This window comes from Chinchilla lanigera, unplaced genomic scaffold (assembly GCF_000276665.1).
Source record: "Chinchilla lanigera isolate Chin_1 unplaced genomic scaffold, ChiLan1.0 scaffold00103, whole genome shotgun sequence".
Lineage (NCBI taxonomy): Eukaryota > Metazoa > Chordata > Mammalia > Rodentia > Chinchillidae > Chinchilla > Chinchilla lanigera.
The window spans coordinates 4,181,171-4,194,870 of record NW_004955504.1 but is presented as its reverse complement, the minus strand read 5'-3'; the positions used below and the strand labels follow the sequence as shown (position 1 = coordinate 4,194,870).

The 13,700-nt window shown below is 52.7% G+C and overlaps 1 protein-coding gene across 1 annotated transcript; it reads left to right on the top strand.

Annotated features, from left to right (window-relative positions):
- The first annotated feature begins 2,110 nt into the window (after positions 1 to 2,110).
- Med10 (mediator complex subunit 10) lies at positions 2,111 to 8,057 on the top strand. The gene is made up of 4 exons (XM_005407065.2): positions 2,111 to 2,322; positions 3,235 to 3,318; positions 6,104 to 6,206; positions 7,529 to 8,057. Exons 1-4 carry the CDS (start codon positions 2,201 to 2,203, stop codon positions 7,625 to 7,627), a joined length of 408 nt encoding a protein of 135 aa, XP_005407122.1. The 5' UTR covers positions 2,111 to 2,200; the 3' UTR covers positions 7,628 to 8,057.
- Positions 8,058 to 13,700: the final 5,643 nt, after the last annotated feature.

Below are 13,700 nucleotides of genomic sequence, written 5' to 3'. Positions count from 1 at the left end.
ATCTGTTATTACATTTAGGAAGTTCTCTTCTGTTCTTAGTTTTTTCAGAGAGTTTTTAAAAAATCATGAATATTATGGAATTTTATCAAGTACCTCTTTTTAAAAAATCTGCCTGAGATGTTTTTCTCCTATACTTTTAATAGGGTTAGTCAGATGAATAGCTTTTATGATTTTTAATCATTGATCTTATCCTAGGAAAACTGCAATGGGTCATGAAGGTTATTATTCCATGTGATGAGTGACAGATATATTTCATAAAAATGGCTTCAACAAGGTCTTCCTTCTCCATCACTGTTCCAACACTATGGCTTCTTCTTCCTTTGGAGAGTTGGGCTAATGTTCCTCCATGGGATTTTGAATGTGCCATGGCTGTGGTAGGATTTTCAAGTTCTGGCCATAAGAGGAGGGCTGCTTCAGCCAGGTTCTCTGGAGCTGTGTGCTCTTGGCTCCCAGCCCATGAGGTCAGAAAGTTCCCAGATCCTGCTTAGACTCAAATGGAGGAGTGGGTAGACTGCATAAAAAAGAAATTGAGAAAAAAACTGGCTGCTGGTTCATCGGAGGAGCTCTAGTCTTTGCCTTCAGTTTGGTTGTCTCCTGGCTTCTGGTGCAGACTGTTTGGCTTCTGCCTGGGACTCTTCAGCCTTCTGGTGTTGGCTCTCCGCCCTTCATCATAGATTCTTCAACATTCTATCACAGACCCATCAGCCCCTTTGATACGGACTTGCACGGACACTGCAGCAAGCTCCAGGCCCAGGGCTGGGCTCTTCAATCTCCAGCGTGCAGACACCCTCTGCACGCTTCCTCATCCAACTCGGTAGCTGATCAGTGTAAACCAAACTTAGAATTTCTTATACATTTATTTATCTTGTATTATATCTTGTATTTATCTTGTTCCTCTAATAAACCCTGACTGATACAGAGGAGTTCTGTGGTCTCCAGCCACAGCTGAGACCCAGCGTCCATGTGGCAGCAGGTGGGTACCATCTTGAAAGCTGATTCTTCAGTCCCCAGTGGGGCACCTCCAGTAGGTGAGAAGGGACACAGGCAGGTGGGCTGTGGATGCTACCCTCAGCTCACATCACAGCCTTGTAAGCACAATAAGATACAGAAGTCATTTTAAACCAGTGTGTGTGGAGGTGTTTGTTATAACTGATACATGATAATTGATCTTGTTTGCTGATATTTTAATATTTTTGCATCTACTTCCATAAGGAAGCACTACCGACACTTTTCCTATTGTCCTTGAAGCTTTATTTTCATCTCAAAGCCACACCATGCTTTTGAAATGGGCTGGAATGTATTTCTAGGTTTTTTCTAGTCTCCAACAGTGTCTGGGGAAGTTTGAAATTATTTGTTCTCTAATGTTTGATTAAAAAATAGCCTTTGTATAAAAAGCGTTAGGGCTTACGCATTTTCTCTTTTCTCTTTGGAAGAGATTTTTTGCTCACTGGGAAGTTATTGAAAGGATGGACTCTATTCTGATTTTCTAAGTTAGTTTAATGTTTGGATTTTCTTAGAAAATTGCTCATATCCCCGAAGCTTGCAAAATTACAAACATCCACACAAGTTTCGCTGTGACTAGGCTGGGTCTCCTCGCTTGTTCATAAGCATTTTCTCTTCCCTTTGGTTCTTTGCTCAGACTCGACCAGCTTTCCCTTAATGCTCATTTTTCTAGCTGCTAATGCCACCGGAAAGAAGACCAAAGAACTAGTTTCTATTTTTGTTAATGCCTCTCTGCTCCCCCAGAACTGAGGATTGAACCTAGGACTACGAGCTACTCTATGTATGTGTGTATGTATGTATGTATGTGTTTATCTACCTGTAGGGTCTCGCTAGTTTGCTAAATTGTCCTGGCTGGGCTCTAATTTACAATCATCCTGCCTCAGCTCCTACCTGGCTCACTGTCTGTCTTTATTTTATCATTTCCTTTGGTGTGTGTGCTTGCTTTCTTGCTTTTTTTCCTTTTTTTCCCCCTAACTTTAAAAAATGAACTCTTGGCTTACTATTCCCTGCTGTTTGCAGTCTGCGGATCACACACACGCTACAGTCCACCTAGGCAGCCTCAAGCCCCGCCCACTAGCCCCGCCCCCGACGGAAGCGGAAGTGCTCTTGGCCTGGGCGGAAATAGGAAGTGGGCGAGCCGGGGAGACGGCTGAGACCCTTAAGGCTGCGGCTGTGGAGCTGGGCTGGCGCCGGGCAGATGGCGGAGAAGTTTGACCACCTGGAGGAGCACCTGGAGAAGTTCGTGGAGAACATCCGGCAGCTGGGCATCATCGTCAGCGACTTCCAGCCCAGCAGCCAGACCGGGCTCAACCAGAAGCTGTGAGTGGCGGGCGCCGCCCCCGCCCGGGCCGGGGCGCTCGGCTGGGTCCCGGCGGAGGAGCCCGCCTGCTGTGCCCGCTTCTCCGGCTCGCGGACCCCGGCCCGGCCGCAGCCCCCGGGAGGCTGGGAGCGGGTGGGCGGCCGCGCCGGGAGCCCTTCCCCGACTTCCCTCTTGCCCGGCGCTGGCCCTGCTGCTGGGCCCTGGAGTGGAGCAGGCGCAGACCCGAGGGCTGGTCGGAGAAGTGGTGCGCGTTTAAAATGTTAAACATTTTCCACAGTAAAAGACACAGAGCCGGGAGTCCTCCTCAGAATACTGCGTCTCGCTTCTAACACACATCCCGTCGCTCTTGCCACCTTCTGAAGCAGTTCAGATTTTTTTAAAAAAATCGCTGTATTTATTGATCACATCCATGTGCAAAATGAAAATGCTCCGGAGAAGGGCTCACCGCTTCTCAAGAGGCACGGATGTGCAAATCACTGCCTCAGGGTTGCACGCAGCAGTGCCGCAGGAATGACCAGGGCTCCCGCGCTGGCTGGGTGATCTGGCCCGGCCGAGGGAGCTGAAGTTAAACGGGGCAGGACGTTTCTCTCCCTCGGATTCTTCAGCCAGTGCTGAAGCGGGCGTCTCTTGCTTCACTAATCCCCGTACAAAGTCACGAGCAGGACTGGGTTAATGTTTTCGAGAGGTTCCGATTTGTATTTGAGTCTCAAAAAGTTGTTCCCCCCGTATTGGCAGTGTCTAGAAGGAAAATCAGATGTTTGAGGGTACAGTGTTTCACAGCTCCACCTTTGTGAGTCTCTTGTGCCCCGTGCAGGTGTTGCACGGGCACCGCTGTGGTCAGGTGGCCCTGTGAGGGTGCTGATGCTGCCACCTGAATTAACCAAGTGCCCCTGTTTTTGCCTCCCTCCCAGGAATTTCATCGTCACTGGTTTACAGGATATAGATAAGTGCAGACAGCAGCTTCACGACATTACTGTCCCTTTAGAAGTTTTTGAGTAAGTATCATGCTTGGTGTTAATCTGGGGTGTGAATCTTCAGCCCCAGTGGTGAGTGCTCCCTGTATAGGGGGGCATACCCTAGGGCCCTGGTGGCGAACTTATGGCTTGGGTGCGTGCTGTTTTTCTTTTAAGACAATATGTTTGTGTATGAGTTGTTTTTTCTACGCTAACTCCTTGGTATTCAGTTTAATTGCAGCGCTGGCACTTGGGGGTAAATCACTGGGTTTTGGGCTGCAGTGTGAGCATTTGTGTCTGAAAGGTTCACCACCATTGGCCTAGGTGCTGGGTATTTGCCAGTGGAAAAAATAGGCCAAAATACCTGCCTTTCTGCAGCGCAGTGTACTAATAATGGTATAAAAAAATCAAACGAACGGAAAGGAATCATCACAGCATTGTGTTGTTGATAAAAGGTTACATGTAAATAAAAGTTTATCAAATGTGTAAAGCACCATAGGGTTTCAAGTCCTGTGAAAAAGCATTTAGGCTAAGGAACAACCTTGTAACTTTCCTTTTTCCCTGAGGTAAAAAATCTTACTTAGGCTGTGTTATAAATTAAAAGAAGGATGTGACCGCTAGACACGGGCTGGGAAGCAGCGTGGTGTGGTGTTTCCTACACCGCCTGTGGCGTGTGAGCCGGGAGTGGGTGTTACTGGTTTTCGGGCAGGAGTGAGGTCCGAGGGTAAGCACCTTGGAAGGCTGGCGGTTTCCTCCTGGGGGCCTTGCCCCTGTCGCGCATTGGCCTGGAGCGCCTCCAGGCAGTGAGATATCTGGGTTTCATATCTCACCGTTGTGGCCTTGTCCTGGTTTCACTGGCGAAAGGACTGAGTAACTCATTGGGCTCCCTGGTTGCTGGGGGGCAGTTAAGGCTGAACCCCAGGACTCGCCCCACACTGGGGTCGTTTCCCTTGTGCGGCACAGCCTTGCCCTCCTGGCTCCGAGTGCCAAGGACCTCTCAGGGTGTTTTGTAGCGAAACTTGCGCTGGATTTCCTCGCACAGTACAGGGAAAGCTGTGGTTGTCCCCACCCCCAAAGGCAGAGGTGCAAGTGCTAGTTAGAACACGCCTCAGCCGCTCGCCAAGGTGAACCGCTAGGCCTCCGTTCAGGGTCTCTGCTGCTCGCTCCCGCCCCTGCTCCCTGCCCGTTCTCCGTCAGTGCCGCTGAGGCCTCTACCATGCAGCTGCACCCACACCGGTGGGCTCAGCAGTGTGGTCCATGTGGCGCCGTTCCGAGCCCTCAGGCCACAGCGGGGATAGGAGGGGTCTTCCTTAGTGCTGCTCTGGCCCCGAATGTGTGCGCACAGGGGCAGGAGTACCCCAGTGACTGAGGTCTGCTGTGGTGGGGTGGTTGGAAGGGGGGCCAAAAGCAGGGGATTGCACAGGACCTCAAGGCAGCGCAGTGGCGGGGGAGTGACGGGAGGTTGATCTGGGGTCTTGGCCACAGGCCCTGGGCAGCAGACACTGGCTTCTCTGCACACTGCCTGGTGTTACGGGCACAGAAGATGCGCCAGGTCCCCGGTGGCCTTGTTAGCAGGTGCACAGAGACTCTGAAGCAAAGATAGAAATAAAGCTTGGCTCTCCCTTGGTCCTCCGGGTGCTGCTGGCAGAAGTGGGGGCACCCCTGGTCTGCACGAGCCCGGCTGAGCGTGAGGACTTTGCTGTTTAGCAGGACTCAGGATGGGTGTGCGTGTCCAATGTGAGCTTGTCTGGTACTTCTTTCTTTTCTGAAAAATGGTTGGGTTTTATTTAGATTTAAACATAATTTTGTTTCTGTCACTTCTGAACATTAAAATAAAATGGAATTTCAAAAATGGTTTAGGTTTTGCTATCAGTCATGAAGAGGAGTTTTTATACCATTACAGCCACTTAGTGGTGCCCTTAACCCAAAGTGGGTATGCATTTTTTGTCCTAGTTTTAAATAAATACATAGATAGGACTTAGGGTTAGTGTGGTATGTTTTTTAAAAAATGCCTCTGTAATGAAGAACTCAATTTAGCTAAATGATAGAGACTTCCTTATGATACAGAAATGGACAGGGCGCCTGTCTGTAAAATTTGGGTGTTGATCTCGGTGGTACAATTCATGGACTCTTCAGGATAATGGTGGTATTTCGGGGAGAAGTATTGAAGATATCAGGAAACAGTTTTGTTCTGTTGAGAAATAATGAGAGAGAATCTCCTGCGTGTTTCACTTACTTAGTGTGTTTGGTAAAGAGTCATGTTGGTTAATCCCTGCCCCTTTTTTAGAGCATTGGAACCCTTTGTAGAAGCACTCGGGGCAGCCGGGCTGTGGCCTTTCTGGCTGTAGCCGTCCCTTCCTTTCTCTGTGCGTGGCCCTGAAAGCCCTCCACATGGCTTCCCGGGCCTCGGGGGACCTGGTGGGGTCACCGTAGTTGAGCAGAGCCCTGTGTCCCGCAGACACCTGTACCACCATGTCAGGTCTGCTGTCGGGCTCGTGCTCTCCTCACGGGCTCTGTGGGCTCACAAAGGTCACAGTGTGAGGGCGTTTGGGGAAATACAAATGCTGAACACACCAGCGCTGTGTCGAGGAAGCTTCCTGGGTTTGTAAGTCAGTGATCATGACTTGGTTTCCTGAGCTGTCCTAAGAAATAAGAAGAGCCGAGGCGGAAATGAGAGACTCTCGGTTCCCCTGGCTCCGGACTCGGTCTCCTCTCAGCCGGGGCATGGGAAGGTGAGTGTGGTGAGCTGGTGTTGGGCCATAGTTCCTGGTAGCCGTGAGAGTCGGCTTCCCTGTGAGCGTTTAACTGAGCTGTTGCCTGTTTCCAGGTACATCGATCAAGGTCGGAACCCCCAGCTCTACACCAAAGAGTGCCTGGAGAGGGCTCTAGCCAAAAATGAGCAGGTTAAAGGCAAGATCGACACCATGAAGGTGAGACTCACGAGCAGCAGGTCGCGTCAGAGCGTACGCTCAAAAGAGCTCTTCCCCCGTGGCTACAGTAGACTGCGGCTCTTTTTCTTGCTCAGTGGAACACTGACTATTTCATAACATGTGGCGGTTGTGTAAATAAATAATCTCACCGTAAGATCCAGGTTAATTTTGGTGGTTCCAGTCATCCCTGGCTAACCGTGGCTGTTTTCACTTAAGACTACGGGGTGAGCATTGCCCTGTGATAGAACTGATGCTTTCTGCTTCCTTTTGTACTGATTCTTGCAAAGGCCTTTCCTGCATTCATGGTCCTTTGCTTTACTGAGAGGATTCTGGGATAGTTACTTTCCTGTCTTTACCATCCAGTTGTTGTCTCCAGCTCCTAACCTTCAGGCTCCTTCTTACTGTTCCTTACTGCCATGAGACTCTCTTGTAGAGCTTGTTTCCTTTGCCTTGGTGGCATTTACAGCACTCTGCATTTTGAACATAAGTAATTTACACTGATCGAACGGTGGCTCCCGTTGGTGTTTTTATGTGGCTCTCCCTGGCCTCACGTGGTGTGGCCCACGTGCCGTGTACGGCGTGCTCTGCGTGGCCGGGTCCCCAAGCACGCTGTTTGCTTCCCCAGTGCTGTGCGTCCTCCTGGAGCCCTCTGTCCCTGTGCACCGCGCCGCTGTCCTCAGGGCTCGCCGCCTCCGAGCACACTGTCTGGGCGCTGGGTGTTCTCCTCTTTGCTGTTTTCCTCTGCCTGTGGGTGTAGGTCCAGGACCAGGCACGCAGCCCTTCTGCTCCCATGACTGCAGTGTGGCACTGGTGGCGGCCTGGCACAGTGCTTGGTGGGCTGATGTGTGCAGGGGTGGGTCCCAGAGAGGCCTCCAGGCGCTCAGGTGGCTTTGGCGAGAGGAGCGAAGGGTAGGCTCCTGAAGCTGCGGTGTTTGCCGTACATTATGTCCATCCAGGTGCTCTGCGTGCTGTTTGCCAGTGACTAATGGCTTCATTAAGTGTTATTTGAAATTCTCGTTTTGTGTGCTGTCTGCAGAAGGCATGTGGCCTGTGTGCCAGGCTCGCCAGGGGTGCTTGTTCTGGCAGGCAGCAGAAAGTGGTGCAGGTGTGGTCCTCCTGGCTGGTGGCCGTGCCCTGTGCCATGGCTGCACATGTGCTTCCGTGACTGCCCCCCGCTCTGCACGCGTGGCGCGAATGGGCCCACCCCGAGAGGAGGGAGCCTGGTTTCTGCTCCTGTGGGGACCCCCCGAATATTGAGGGCTCTGTGGGGGTGTGATGGCTCTCAAATGCAAGTGTTTTCATGTGTGTATTTTCCTTCTTAGAAATTTAAGAGCCTGTTGATTCAAGAGCTGTCTAAAGTTTTTCCAGAAGACATGGCTAAGTACCGAAGCATCCGGGGAGAGGATCACCCGCCGTCCTAAGTGTGCGACACCCCAGATCCCCAGGAATTCCCGGGATGGAGCCGGCGGGGGCCTGTGACCGTCAGCACTAACCCTCTTTGCCCACAAGGACTGGCCCGGGACTGTGCCCAGTCCCTGTCCCCATCGTCTGACCTGGTGGGGTGGCGGAGCTGGTGGAGGCACGGAGCTGTGACCTCACATTGGCGGTCACAGGTCCTTGAGGGAGAGGGGCACAGAAAACAGTTTTGGAAATAATCAATACGATGGATAAATTGAAAGTTAAAAAATTCCATTTGAATTTTTATATGTATTCTTTTTGTTCCATTCTACTGTGGCTTTAGAAAACTAAAAAATTGGTTTTGTATTTTACATTTTCAAGTGCAGTTCATAAAGACTGCACTGTTTTTGCAGTTTCAGTTGGACATGTGTACAGTAAAGTCTTTTAAGTATTCATATGGGGGGCTGGGGATTTAGCTCAGCGGCAAAAAGCGCCTGCCTGGCAAGCGCAAGGTCGTGAGTTCGGTTCCCGGTACCGGAGAAAAACCAAAAAAAAAAAAAAAAAAAAAAAAAAAAAAAAAAAAGTATTCATATGGTTCATTCTATGTAATTATTTTTTCATTGTATTCATTGTAAGATGGTACAGTATATCTCATTATTACTTCCCCAAAGTGTTAGTAATGTTTATAAGATAGATTTTTTCTCTGTGGGCATTTGGGCAGGAAAAGCTAGAGCAAAATGGAGAATTCTGGTTTTTTTCTACAACTCTTTGGAGGGCCTGAGAAGTACTAAGGGACATGGAGTTACCTATCTCCAGATGCTCTGGGGGGTGGAAGATGCCCACAGGCCGCCGCACGGCAGCTTTAGGTTGTGCCGGGCACGGGAGCGGTAAACTGCAGCGCCTCACTGAGCAGGGGCGGCAGAGCTGCACTCGGGCCAGCCCCGTGGGTCCCGCTCCCCGTTCCTTAGAGGGAAGAGCCCCAGTTCAGACCTCCGGAGTCAGGCTTGGGATGGGCAAGAACCCGTGCGGTTCCTTCACTTCCTCTATGTGACCCGGGCTGCTGACCGTGAGGGGAGCGTGGCCAGCGCCCAGCCCAGGTGGCTCAGACAACAGAAGGTCAGCTCACGGCTCCGGAGGCTGGAAGTCCGAGGTCCCCGCTCAGAGCTCAGAACAGCCGGGTTCTTTGCTCTATTTCTACTCACCCAAGGAAAGCTGTGGCTCAGATGGTGCCATTTGATGGTGTTCTGTGCCGTGCTTAGAACGAAGGGACTCCGTGTACATGAGGCAGACGGTCAAGATGTGCGCGCACTACCTGTGACCCAGCGCTCTGGGAGGCAGAGGCAGGAGAATCACAAGTTTGAGCTCAGCTCAGGCAATTTGGCAACTTAGACCTTGTCTCCAAAAAAGGGGGGGTGCTGGGGACATAGCTCTGTGTGAAGGCCCTGCCCCCACCTCCAGTACCATCCTAAATAAATAACCAAACACCCCGACACGTGCTTGGTCAGGAAACATGAGTGGAGTGCGTGCTCCGAGCTGTGTGAGGCTCCCTAGCCTCACACTGTCGGGCTGAGGCACTTGCCGGTTCCGGGGCCTCCCCAGAGCTGCCTGGTGTCCTCTCCTCTCGGCCCTAAGCTGTGCGCTCCTCGGCCCCTACACTGGCAGGCTCGGCTACCTCACGGCCCCAGGCACAGTCTTGGCCCGAGATCCTGGGTTCACACTCTGCCCGCTCATCCGAGTTCTGCCCGCTCACCCAGCTTCTGGTTTCAGTGCACGTGCCTGTTGGCAGGAGCCTCAAGCGCAGCACCCAGAGCTGGGCCACCCTCTTCCCCCCACCTCCTCCCACCCCCCAGCAAATGGTGCCACCTTCCTATCATACCACCCTTGCTTCCGCTCAGTCCCTCCCACTCTGGCATTGCAGTGTAGCCATTGCTAAGTGTCGAATTTCCCATTTTGCCCTTTCCCACCTAACCAGCCCTTCTGGCCTTGTATCTCCTGGCCTGCTGTATGCATGCCTCGTAGATGCTTGTATTACACCTCACCCCCTTGCCTGGCCCTCTTGCAGCTCAGGTTGCGGGGTGAAAAGCTCTGATGATAGGGAAAAGGTTCTCCCTCAAAACCTCCAAGGGAAGAGCTGCCCTCCTGACATCTTGATACCGGGTCTCTGGGTCCCCGAGCTGTACAAAAATGGATTCCCATTGTTGGGTGTGTGATAATCTCTCACAGCAGCGACAAGAAAGGAACACCCTGCCTGTCCGAGCAGGGAAGGAACATGAGATAGAAGAGGCTGTCTGTTACTGCTTTTGAAAACATGAGTGCCTAGTTGTGCAGTCCTGGCTGCCTCACTGTCCTGATTGACTCGAAGTGTCTCCCTTTCATGGTCATTTTGGCTGGCAAAGAGCCAGAAGTAGCGTGGTGCCAGGTTCAGCGGGTAAAGTGGCCTTGGACATGCTACAATTGTTTCACTAATCTGCCTTTCCATTGGATGGCACTCAGGAGCAGCATTCACTGTATTTTTGATCATGAAGACACTCAGAAAGGACTTCCAGACTTTAGAAAGTGGCAAGAAGGATGGGATAAGTGTGTTCCAAGCGAGAGGGAGTGTTTTGTGGGGGGCTAGGGCAATGTATCCTTTACGAGAATAAAATTTAAAAACTTCACTGTATTTTTTGATCACCCCTTGTGTAATCACCCTATTATGCTGGCAGCGTAGTTGTCACAGCCCTGTCTAACCTGAGATTCTCACAGTACTGTACTTCACATGCAAAATCACTGTCCCACAAAACTGTGCGGAGGAGGTACTGGAAGTGAATGAACGCACTGAGGATCTCTTGTTCTGCTTTTTGTGAGAATTCCCATTGTTCTGTCATTGGAGGTTAATGAGAGAGCTAGCGATTGCTCTGAGGAGGAGCCCTTGGCGAAGGACGAAGGGACAGCTGAGAGTTCCTGCTATCCCGGGTCCCTGTGCCACTGGCATGGGTTTCCAGGGCTGCTGTGAAAATCCCTGTCCACCTCGGGCCGTGAGGCGGCCCAGGTTTGCCCACCCCCCAAGCCTGGAGCCAGGACTGCTTTGTGATCACCCTTTGGCAGGGCTGGGCTCCCTCTCACGGTCCCGGCGATCCTTCCTGCCTCTTCCCGCTCCTGCGAGTCTGCCCTATGACCTCCTTTCTAGGTCTTTTCTAAATAAGGGTGCACACAGATTCCAGGTGAGCATAGCCTTCTGAGGCGCCGCCACCACCCAGCCCTCCACACTGCCATCTCCGCAGGTCTGGGCACCAGGCACCTCTCCAGGTTGGGTGGCCTCGCTTGGCTGGGTCGGGTCTCGGCCTGTGTTCCCGGGTGCACTGGGGCTCAGCTGCTGCCCACGGCCGTGCTTGTGCCCAGCCCCTCCCACTGCAGATGGCCTGCAAGTTGCAGGAGAGGATCAAGCACGCAAAAACACTGCCATTGTGTCTGTCCGCACAGTCAGAAGAAATCGCGCATGGGAAGACAAAGGAGCAGTGTTATGGCAGTGGCAGCTGAGCAGGCAGGAGTCCTTGCGGGTGGCCTTGAGGTGCACATGCTTCGGTACCAACCTCATTATTGCAAGTTTGCTGAGGGTGGACAGGTAATGTGTAGGGATAATCAGGCAGTGCAGGAAGGAGCCCACAGCGAGGGCACCTGGGCACCTGCGGTGTCCATCGGGGAGACCCCGAGATCGGGGAGCCCAGGGCGGGGTGCCCAGGGCAGGGCGCTCGTGGTCTCCCTGGGAGAGCCAGAGCGGGATGCTCACGTTTGGCTTCCTGCGAGGGGAAAGGCCTCCTGTGAAGGTGTGGCTTCCTCCTCGGATGCTGAGACCCTGTGTGGACACTGGGCTTCATCCTGAGCACCACACCTCATGGATGTTCAGTGTTCCTACTTCTCCTGAGGCCATCTGTCTTCACCTTCCTCCCGCTGCTGTCCCCTTCCTCAAGGCTAGGTCCCGGGGCAGCAGTCCTCCTCTTCTCCCACCCCTCTCCCCCTTCCTCCGCTCCTCCCTCACTCCTTTCTCTTGACGACTCTGGCTCTTCCCCAAGCCTCCCTCAGCGGCTCCACAGGGCTGAGGGTCAGGAGAAGACGGGTCCTCCTGTGCTCCCCGTGTACTCTGTGCACTCCGCCCCCCGACCTAGCAGGGCCCCTTTTCACCTGATGCTGTGTTGGGGGAGATGCACACCCTCACTGTGCCTTCTGGGCATGGGTTAGTTTGGGGGCATGTGCAGGCAGGAGCATCCGTGTCCCCAAGGGACTTCAACACAGTGCCCACTGATTTCATCAGAAGGGCAGCTGGGTCCTGGCGTGGGAGGATTGTGGACCCTGAGGGGCCTTTTCTGTCAGTGTTGGCCTGTCCTTTCGGGGTTGGGACATGAGCGGTGATTGAGTGCTACCCCTCAGATGGCGCACCCCACCGGGATGCTAATTGCATCCCAGAAATGGAGCAGTTACCCCTCCTGTTGTGATAACCATTTCCGGCTGTCGGCCGGCCAGGTCTTACTCAGCATGCGCCCTCCCATCTACTAGCGGGTTTGTGGGGATCGACTGGGGCCTGTATTTTTATTGCTCCTTTTGTTAAGCTTAAACAGTCTTTTGTTTGTACAAATGCGGCTTTATGCAGCCAGCAGAAACAGATCTCACACCTTGAGAAGCTATTTCAGGGGCTCATTTTCCCGGGGTGGAGAATGCTCAGGGTACCAAGTGCTCCGGACCCCAAGTTGCTCCTCTTCCGATCCTTCTACTGAACCAGAATCCACGCAGTGCTTGTAAAATACAACCAGGACTGCAGCATGCGCCCCCTCAGCCGTGTGCTGCTTCCGCTTACGATGTCCTTCGAGCACTCATCCGCATGGACGCAGGCACGAGCTACCCAGTCCTGGGCCTCTCCCTGACGACTGTCAGGGCTTTGTGCTTTGCTGTGGCCCGCAAGCCTGCACGCGCTCTGTCCACTGTCATCGGTGGTCATCCGTGCACATCTGAGGACATCCCTGGAGATGACTTCTTGAAGTCGAATATGATTTTAATTTTGATGATTATCTTGGTCCGGTTTGGGCTGCAATGAAAATACCTCAGACTGGGGAGTGTATAAGAAAAAGTGCTTTTGTAGTTCAGGATTCCGGTAGCAGGAAAGTTCAAAAATCATGGTGCAGCATTTGATGAAGGGCCCCTGGGTGTGTCACAGTGTACAGGTGGTATCACTTGGGAAGAAGGGAGAGAGAGAAAGGGAGAGAGAGAAAGAGAGAGAGAGAGAGAGAAAGTCTGATAATGGGTCAGCTCCACTCTTCTATCAACCTACTCTTACAGGAACTGCCTACTCCTGTGAGACCTAACCCACTTCCTGAGGCCCGCATTAATCCCTGCACCTTTACACATAGACCTGTGGAGACTTGAGTCTAGACAGGTCTAGAAGCAATAGGGGTGGCAGGGCGGTACTGGAGGAGAATCCGCAGGGTCTTGGAAGTCAGCTCCCTCCGGGAAGCCCTCTGTCTATCCCTGGAAGGGTAGGGTCCCCTCTGTTGGAGGAAGGGTTGCAGGTGGATCCCCTACCTGAATCTTCCCACAGAGACGTCTTCTTCTTCTGGTCCGCCTGGCCTCCCTACCTCACCTTGGAGCACGTAGGTTTTTGTCCCCTGCCGGCTGGCGGCATAACTCAGGACAGATGTGCACACTGCAGAGATTTTTGAGCGTCTCTTGGGAAGTGCAGAATTGCAGACTGTTTGGTGGCTGTCTTGCTGGGTCTGTCCCAGCTGGTGCTGGCTTCTCCACGAAGCAGTGCAATTGCTGGACAGGTCTCTCTATCGCTGCAGGGCGGGTGGTGCAGGGAAGCTGCTGTCCGTCACCTCACAGACCCAGTGGGTGGGCAGGAGCCTGGGACAGAGGCTTGCATTTGAGAGTAGCAGGCAAAAAATGGCCTTCTGTGGTGTTCACCTCCTGGCCCCAGGACCTATGACCACGTCAGGCTGCGCTGTGAAGGGGAATCCAGCAAGCAGCTGGGATGGAGGTGGCTGGTCAGCCGCCCCTAGCACAGGGGCAGTGCCTGGCTTCTCTGGGTGGACCAGTGTGACCAGAGAGGGTCCTTAGCAGTGGCAG